Genomic DNA, 8,558 nt, shown 5'->3' on the forward strand with positions numbered 1-8,558 from the left:
AATTGCTATTTTTAATTAAATTGCTAGGAACACTGTCTCAACTTAAAAAGGCTCTGATGCGGCCTTTGCACTACACGGTGTGATTTTAAGTTTTTAGTTCATATGGCTTAAAAGAGATGCTTGTAATGGAAGGTACATTTGTGTTTTCAGGTTACTAACCAGGTTTGTTGCATTTCCTGTTTCTTTTCACTCTAGACGTTACTGCATTTAAAAGTGTGGACAATTTCTTTGTTTCCAACACCTAAAATCCTGCCATTAAAGCGTGCCTAACTATAGATGGAATGTGATGGAAAGAGAAGTTTGATACAGTTCTTTGTCTTTAAATTCTTCTTTTCTCCCTAGATGTGGCAGTCTGCTTTAAGCACTCTGAATCCAAACCCCACCGACAGCTGTCCTCTCTACCTGAATTACGCCACTGTGGCCGCTTTGCCTTCCAGGGTCAGCCGGCACAATAGTCCCTCTGCAGCTCAGTTCATCACCCGACTCGTTAGAAACTGCCTTCCGGGAGGTGTCAACAGATGCATTGTTGTAAGTGGCTATTTGAAAATGCTTCTGGTGAAATGTCTGGTCAAGTGTTTTCTCGACTTTGCAGGTTTTCAGCTGTATCCAAAGAGACTGGAGGTGGGCGAGTTTTACCGCTATAGTTACACTGACGTTTCTGAGTGGTTTTGCACTGACATGTAAACAAGACCTAACTGTAACAGCTTATGTATGTTCAAGTAGTTGGAGGGAATTAAGGCTGGATATGTATAGTTAGGAACATCCATGCGAAAGGAACTGGTGGCTTTTTTTCAAACTAGGATTTTTGACATTGGCACATGCTTCTGGAGATTGATGTAGCTGCGTGCAGGGTGCTACGTCTACGTTGCATAACCCATTTAAGGTGCTTTGTTTGGGTTATTCAGTGAGTTTTAAAAGTCTTAATGCAAACTAATGCTCCAGCATAAAACCTTTACAAGACAAGCTCTTGGACTGCTTTGGTCATCTTCTGTGTATGCCTGATGAATTTGCTATTTGTTTCTGTGGCTTCTCCAGATTGATTCAGATTTCTAGGCTGTTAGAGAAGACTCATATAGTTAATGTCAGTAACAGAATCTAATTATACTCTTCACTTGGAAAAATTATTTGCAAGAGTAATAACTCCACTTAATTTTTTTCACTTATAGTTAACTTTGAAAAAGTTTAGCTAAAACTGCTTTCCATTGGTAATTTTTGTAATGAACTTCAGTAAAATATTTTATATGTTAAAAAGCTTTTATGTGAAAAAGAATGTGGAAGCCACATTCTCATAGAGTTTCTCTCTTTGTCTCATTTGTTTGAAACACGTTGATGGTTCCCATGCTTTTTTTTTTTTTTTTGTCTTGATCTGTAGGCTGACATGTGTTAATTGCACTGGTATAATTAAAGCAGTCCAGCCCCCTTGTAAGGATGTACTAATTCCCACACTGTCAAGTCCAGCAGTGGGAGTCATTTCCATGTAGGAAATTAACGGAACCAGTTTGATGTGGTACTGTTGGGACTGCTGCTCCATCCATGCCAAACCTGATGTGTTGAGTCCATCGTGATGCAGACACCACTTATTTCCCACCCACCCCCTTCTTTTCCCCACTTCACCAATAATGTTGCAAGCAACAGATCCTTTTCAGCGTGGTCTTCCTCATCCTTGGTGTGGTGTGACTTGTCTGTCCTCTGGCTGGTGTTTCAGATGGTCTGTGAGCGGTCTGAAGTCTTCGCTTCGGCGTGTGCGCTGGCCAGAGCTTTCCCCCTGTTCACACACCGCTCCAGCGCCGCCAGGCGTGCCGAGAAGAAAACTGTCACCGTGGAGTTCTTCCTGGTGGGGCAGAACAACGGGCCGATAGAAGTGACAACGCTTAAAGTAAGATGGGGTTCCATTATCATCATTATACTTTTCCATTATTCCCTGATTTTTTTTCTTTCTTCAGTTTGTTGGATGTACAAATATGTGGTGTCTCAGGCTACATATGGAATAGGTGGTGTGTCCAAGTAGAAAATTGTCCTAGGTCAAAGTGCCTTGAATTGGGTCTGTTCACAGCACCTGTGAGTAGAAATACTGAACACATTACTGCAGCAAAGGCTGAAGATGTTATTCAGAATATTGATTTCTGGAGTGGCAAACACCAAACCAATAGCATAAAGAAAATGTCTCATTTCTCATGTTTGTCATAGATGCAAATAGTGTCTTTTTAGCCTTCATTGTTATGTTGCCTTTGGTGTGTGGACTTCTCACTTTCTTTTACCCAGGCAAAATCTGTATGTGGCTGTGCAGGTGAATATCACAGTGAAGTCACTAGAAGCTGCTTATTCTGGGATCACATATGGCCTCTGCTATTTCTGTCTGATGTACCTCTTTGGCTGAGTTTTTCTAGCAGAACTGTAGCCTGAAACAAGATCCTAAGAAACTATACAGCTTGGAGATGAGCTGTACATAACAGTTAAATATGTCTAATTTGTCCTTCAGTAGCAGATAATCACAGACTGTTTCCCTTTCCCCTGACTATTGCAGAGAGTAAACTCCAAGTCAGGTAAATTTTAGTATGCTAGGACATTCCTATTCCAAGATCCTAACTTAAAAGATATTCCAGAAATTGCACTTATGCTGTTGGGCAACTTCCCGTTCAGTGCTCCAGGTTCTGTGCTTCAGTACACATGGAAGCTTGCTTAGCTGATCAGTCAGGGAGGTTATACAAAAAATTTTGGCAATAAATTTGACAAAGGATATGGTGTTGCTGCATCTGAAATTCATAGAATTGGAACTTTAGGGTATCCTTTTTTTCCTCCAGTATCTTTTCCTCAGTGCTTTGTCCTAACTCTGTGAACCAGTTTGGCCACAGCAAATGATGCCAGATGAGTTTTCAGGAAAGTACCAAAGACAGACGTGCTGTGAGTACTACTGTCAATTTTTCCATGCCCCAAATCAGAAAAAATATAACTGGTGTCAAAAATAGTTCCTTCAGATAGGTGGATTCCAAACCACTTGGGTTATAAAAAAAAAAAAGCTGAAATTATTTCTGCCTCCTGTTCTTTCCCTTGATGTCAGTGCCAAAACTATTACTGGCTTCCTCCAAGCTAAGCTTTCACCCCTTAAATTCAACCAGCACCAGACAGCTCATGCAGAGTGTGGAAGAGGTATGTGGCAGGACTTTTTTAGCTAAACCTCTCTTAGCACGTTGCTGTATTTTGCACCTACTGCATTGTCCAGGGTTTTTTATGTTGAGGACTAGCAGAGGTGGTCATAGTTCTACAAGGCACTTATTAAAGGCTGCTCTTACCCAGGTTCTCTTGAGCACTCTGGAAGCCAAACCCTGGCACAGCTGACTTCTGTAAGTCATATTGTTTCCCTCAGACTTGGCCTTTGGGTTAGAGCAACTCCATTTACCTGCATGGCCCTAATGGTGATTCACTCCAAACCTAGGTTGGCTCCTGAGGAGATCTGTATCCCTTTAGGGGAAGTAAAGCAATCAAAAGTAATTGTAGGGAGTCGGGCACCGTTCCAGAAAAAGCCAAAGTTAAGGAGTCTGCAGGGATACAGGATGGCCAAGCCAGACTTAGATACCTCAGCATGAATGACTCTACAATGCATCAGATTCCTTTGAAACCCTCATGTGCTGTGTGTGGTCTTCAGTGTAGTGTGGCTGCTGGAAAGCTTGAGCAAAATTTCATTCCCCCTAGTCTTTTTGTTCCAAGTTCTCGATTCGCAGGAGTTAAAAGTTGCAGGTAGTGTCTGGTGCCCTCATTGTCAGGAGGTTCCTTCTTTAAGGAAGCAGCCTCGGCATACTCACTGTCGACCATTTTGATTCTGTCCACTCTTGGATATTTCGTGCACAGTCCAGGTGAGGGTCAGTCCATTTTGTCACAGGAATGAGGGAACAGATGCACGTGTGTTTTACGCAGATATGAACTATTCCCCATGGGGCTGCTGTATAGAATGTCTTATGATAGTCCTCTGTATTGCACCCAGCCACTCTGCCTGCCATATATAAACTCTGCAGTTTCCCATGCTGTAGATTATGTATCTCTGCAGGTTTCCAAACTGAGCAGCCATCAAGCTGATTGTGACTTCTTCGGCTGGCTTCCCCTTGCCTTTCTTTCCTCCACCTCACTTTGCCTTCTTGGTCTCACTTTGATAGTGGACAAGGCTACTAACTTTGCAGTATCATTTCACTGTGGTAATAAGGAATACAGTTGCTTAGAAGTTAGAACACAGGGAAAAATAACATAAGCTTAACACATACCAGAAATAATGATCAGCTTGGTTGACATTATTTAATACTGTACAGCTGCCTGTGATCAGTTGCAGTTAAGCAAGAATGTGCTCCAGTAGAACCAAGCACCAGTTCTGAGGTGTCCTCACTTCTTTTCATAGTGTCTGGCAAGTGCTACAGAAGGAGTCAGGCTGGCTGCTCGAATTGTGGACACCCCGTGCAATGAGATGAACACAGATAACTTTCTGGAGGTAGGTAATACACCTGATGAGTAAGAGTTACTAATTGTAAGTCTAGACTACAGTAATCAAGCACGCGTGTTGCCATCTCTTAGCAAAACCTGGATGTCAGCAGTGGGAAGCACATCAGAGAATGTGTCCAAGGATGCTGAGGCTGGTTTTTTGGCCTTTAATATTTCGTAGAACTTGGGTAAGTTGGAAGGAGGCAGAATGTACAGCTTGGAGTAAGGCACTAGGAGTCAGAAGACTCAAGTTCTTGATTCAGCCATCACACTGGCTTCTTTGCCAGTGCTAGTGTTGTCTTAAGCCTGATGGTGATAAGAGTTTCTGGAATAATGGAACAGAACTTGACATGTTTCCAAGTGACTTTTATCATAAAGATCTGGAAAGCTGTTGAGAAAGAAAATATTCCTGTCCTATTGCATCATGATCTAATAGAGTGAACAGATGGCCTTTACCTCTGAACATTTCTTTTATTGGCGTAGCTTAAAGGTCAGATTTGTATTTCATGCCATAGTAAGTCAAGGATGTCTCCATGGAATTATACCACTGGAAAACCAGCAGCACTCCCCAAATGGTGAATGTTTGTATGTGTATGCATATAAAAGTCATTGGAAAAACACAATGTGTCCTGATGACTGACTGACAATATCCTTTTTCTTTCAATGATTAAGGAAATCAAAAAAGTTGCCAAGGATCTTGGGATTACTCCTACAATTATTCGAGATGAGGAGCTGAAAGAGAGAGGATTTGGAGGTATATCTTGCTGAAAGTTCAGCTTTTTTCCTAGCAGTTAATTGAAATGCTTTTCCGTCTCCGTTGTAATGTTTCAAAAATGTGCAAATAAAACAGTTTTGTTGCCCATAGTATTCCAAGCCTGCTCCCCACAGTCTTTCTTCCCCACAAGTGGTTTAATTCTGTGTTCCAGGTATCTATGGAGTTGGCAAGGCAGCTCTGCATCCTCCAGCACTAGCAGTTCTCAGCCACACTCCGGATGGTGCTACGCAGACCATTGCATGGGTGGGCAAAGGTATTGTGTATGACACTGGAGGACTCAGCATCAAGGGAAAGGTGTGTAACACTTGTTCTGTTGTTTTCATTGCTTACACTGATGGAAATAATTCAGCTAATGGCTGTAGGAAACCAAACACTTCATCTGCTGTCATCCATATGATGATGTGATCCAGCTATCAGGGGAGAAGACCAAATAGGATTCAAGGAATACTTTATAGAGCTGTTAAATAGCTGCCTGATATTTTGACCTCCAAGCATTACCCACTGCTAGGAGAAAACCAGAAACAAAGATGTTTAATTTCTAATTTTGGAGATAGATCTAAACCCTATTTTACTTTTCCTCAATGTAAATCCTGTAAACAACCATTTTCATTTTTTTTTCTTTTCTGACAAACCAGCAGCAGAGGTTTAGTATTTTCCAGTTCTAAGGCAAGATCCACCAATAAGGAGATGCACATGTGCTGTGTGTCTGTTACTGCTGAGCACTGTCACGACCAGAGTTACAGAAGCAGCAGAAAACCTGCTTCCAGCAGGCATTACTGTGAAATTCTCTTCTAAAGAAAAAAAAATAAATTCTGCGGTTCTGTTTAAACAGACTACTATGCCTGGAATGAAACGAGACTGTGGTGGAGCAGCTGCTATTTTGGGTGCCTTCAAAGCCACTGTAAAGCAAGTAAGTAAAATGTGTTAATTGATATCATGTATCCCAGCATTGCCAAGGAGCAGTCTTGCTTTTGGATATATTCCCAGATATGGGGGCCAGTCTAATCCTGGATTTCTGACCTGCCACTGCTATTAGTGATCTTGAGCCACTCTGCTTTTTCTGCTATTTCAGGAAAATATTTCAAGTCTTTACCAGGATCTTGAGAATTTTGGGAAATTCCTTGAGTGCTGGTATTTTTTAAAGAGACTGTCTTGGTTTTCAGGGTTTGTTCTGTGGATTGAGTGGTTTCTGGTTCCTTGGATCAGATTTATGCTTGAGTTATCCAGTGCTGATTTTATTTAAGCTCTGGGATTTGGGGCAGCTGTTGTCCCCTTAGCAAAAGTGGGGATGAGTGACTCTGCAGTGCAAGGTCTGTCCATCTAACAAATCCTGTGCCACTTCTAACGTTAACCTGCTGGGGAAGTGGCAGCTCTGGTCTCATCAGGAGCTGCTTGTTGGTTTGCTTCTGTGGTCAGAAAGGAACAGGGGAGCTGAGAAGAAGCCAGGTAGTGAAATATGAAGAATTAAAAAAATGCATGTTGGGCTTTAACAATATGAACTGGGGGAAAGAGCTGACTGCTGCCAGTAAAACTGTCCTCTCCACAAATCCAGTGCCTGAGTCTTGCTGACAGTGCAGCTATTGCCTCCAAGGAGTATCCAAAGTTCAAAGAACATTGGCTGCTGCAGATTAATGTATATATCTGACAGAAGCTTTGTCCAGGGGATGGTCAGTGCCAAATGCACATTTCTCAGCTGTGTAGCTCTGTGCATTGGCCCTAGCAGCATGTTTGATGTGGAAAGATTGTAAACTTCACAGTTATGTGCAGAGACTGCAAATTGAAGACAGATTTGTGAGCTGCATCTTAGGCAAAAGGGCTACCTGTCCGTAACTCAGTCCTTCAGAAAGTTAGGTCACTGGTTTTCAAGGGACAAGAGCCAGAACTTACACAGTGCTGTGGGAGCGTTTGGGAAAGCCATGGATGGGGCATGTTCTTTCAGTGATGCTGTCCTTGTTTCCAAAGTAGTTTTGTGTGGAATTGTCTGCACTGAGAGAGGTTCCATCTACCACCACAGTAGGTGTGAATGTCAGTGATCTGTCAGTTCATATGCAGTTATTGTAACAATGAGTAATGTGGCAGTGATATGTTCACTGTCAGTTGAACTGAGCCTGAAGAAGCTCTTACACCTCACAGGAAAGCTGTGCCTTTATATGTAAAAACAAAATTAAGCAGTGAGATCATCCTTTCACAACCTCATGTGAGAAGATCTATTAATGAAATCCCTCCAGAAAATGTATTCAGATGGGCAGTGGAAAGAATTTGTGGTTGTTACTGTTTCAAGACTTTCTTTTCTAATGCTTTTCAGAATAATAGAAAGCTGGAAGAGGTTTAAATTAGTTAGGCTTTGTCAGAGAGAATGAAGTTGGAAATGTGTGTTGGATAGAAAGCTCAGTGGGAAAAGGGTCAGAGGTTATTATCCATCTTCAAAAATAGCTGCATACAATCTGTTCCAGCAGTTTACAACATGATTTAAACAGAAAGGGCTTTGAGCTATCCAAATTCAGCAAGTGATTTTTTTCCTAGAAAGATGCATTTCATCCATTGTGAGCTTTCAAACACAAGGGAGAAGAAAAAAACATTGACTTGAATTTTTGAAATCCTCCTTGATCCTGCATGTTAACAGTGAATCCTGCTTCTGAAGAGCTACAGACAGAATGAGGTTCAGGAAAAGGCAACTGATCTTCACTGACAGCAAGTCTTCACTTTTTAACAGTAGATTAACCACATCTCTCACTTTGAGGAGGAAAATTTGGTGCAGCCCAGTGAGAGGCTGAATAGAGCAGGGGTTTTGCTGCACAGGCAGTTTTTGGAGAGGAGGTCACAGATGGAGGCTTAGCATATCAATGATGCTGTTTGCCCACTGACTGGGCTGGGAACTGCAAAGCTACTTTATGCCTTCTAGATGCTGCCTGTTTTGAAAGGTTTTGATTGATGCACTTGCCCTTTAGACTTCAGAACATTAGCTGATTCAGCAAGTCCAGATTTCTTCAGCTACAGACTTTATCAAAAGATTAACAGTAAAACTGACCCTGATTTCCCTAGGAATTTGATATTTTTAAGGCTAGCTTGCCCCCACTTGAGGAACTATGTTTTTATTTATTAAGTGCTACTGTCTCCCTTTCAATTCCTAGGATCCCTCCACACAATACAGCCATTGTATGATGATTCTGTTACTTACACATTTTAAAATATCATCCATAACTATATATGCACTTGATTTTAAATCAAAGTAAACCAGAACAGGATATGCCAGAAGAGAGGAGGCTAATGGGGGGGAAAAAAAAAGTTTGAAAATGCTGTTTGCCTCCCAGCAGGCATG

The 8,558-nt window shown here is 41.7% G+C and overlaps 1 protein-coding gene across 1 annotated transcript in view; it reads left to right on the plus strand.

The window, feature by feature from the left end:
* Window positions 1-342: 342 nt before the first annotated feature.
* Window positions 343-8,558, plus strand: part of NPEPL1 (aminopeptidase-like 1) — a gene marked incomplete at its 5' end in the record, with an annotated part of 13,711 nt that continues 5,495 nt past the window's right edge. Inside the window, 6 exons of the mRNA XM_008943287.1 lie at window positions 343-528; window positions 1,706-1,876; window positions 4,385-4,474; window positions 5,137-5,218; window positions 5,391-5,533; window positions 6,072-6,149. Coding sequence (XP_008941535.1) covers window positions 343-528; window positions 1,706-1,876; window positions 4,385-4,474; window positions 5,137-5,218; window positions 5,391-5,533; window positions 6,072-6,149 — 750 coding nt within the window. The remainder of the gene's footprint in view (window positions 529-1,705; window positions 1,877-4,384; window positions 4,475-5,136; window positions 5,219-5,390; window positions 5,534-6,071; window positions 6,150-8,558) is intronic.

The sequence above is a fragment of the Merops nubicus genome, unplaced genomic scaffold (assembly GCF_000691845.1).
Source record: "Merops nubicus isolate BGI_N331 unplaced genomic scaffold, ASM69184v1 scaffold51596, whole genome shotgun sequence".
Lineage (NCBI taxonomy): Eukaryota > Metazoa > Chordata > Aves > Coraciiformes > Meropidae > Merops > Merops nubicus.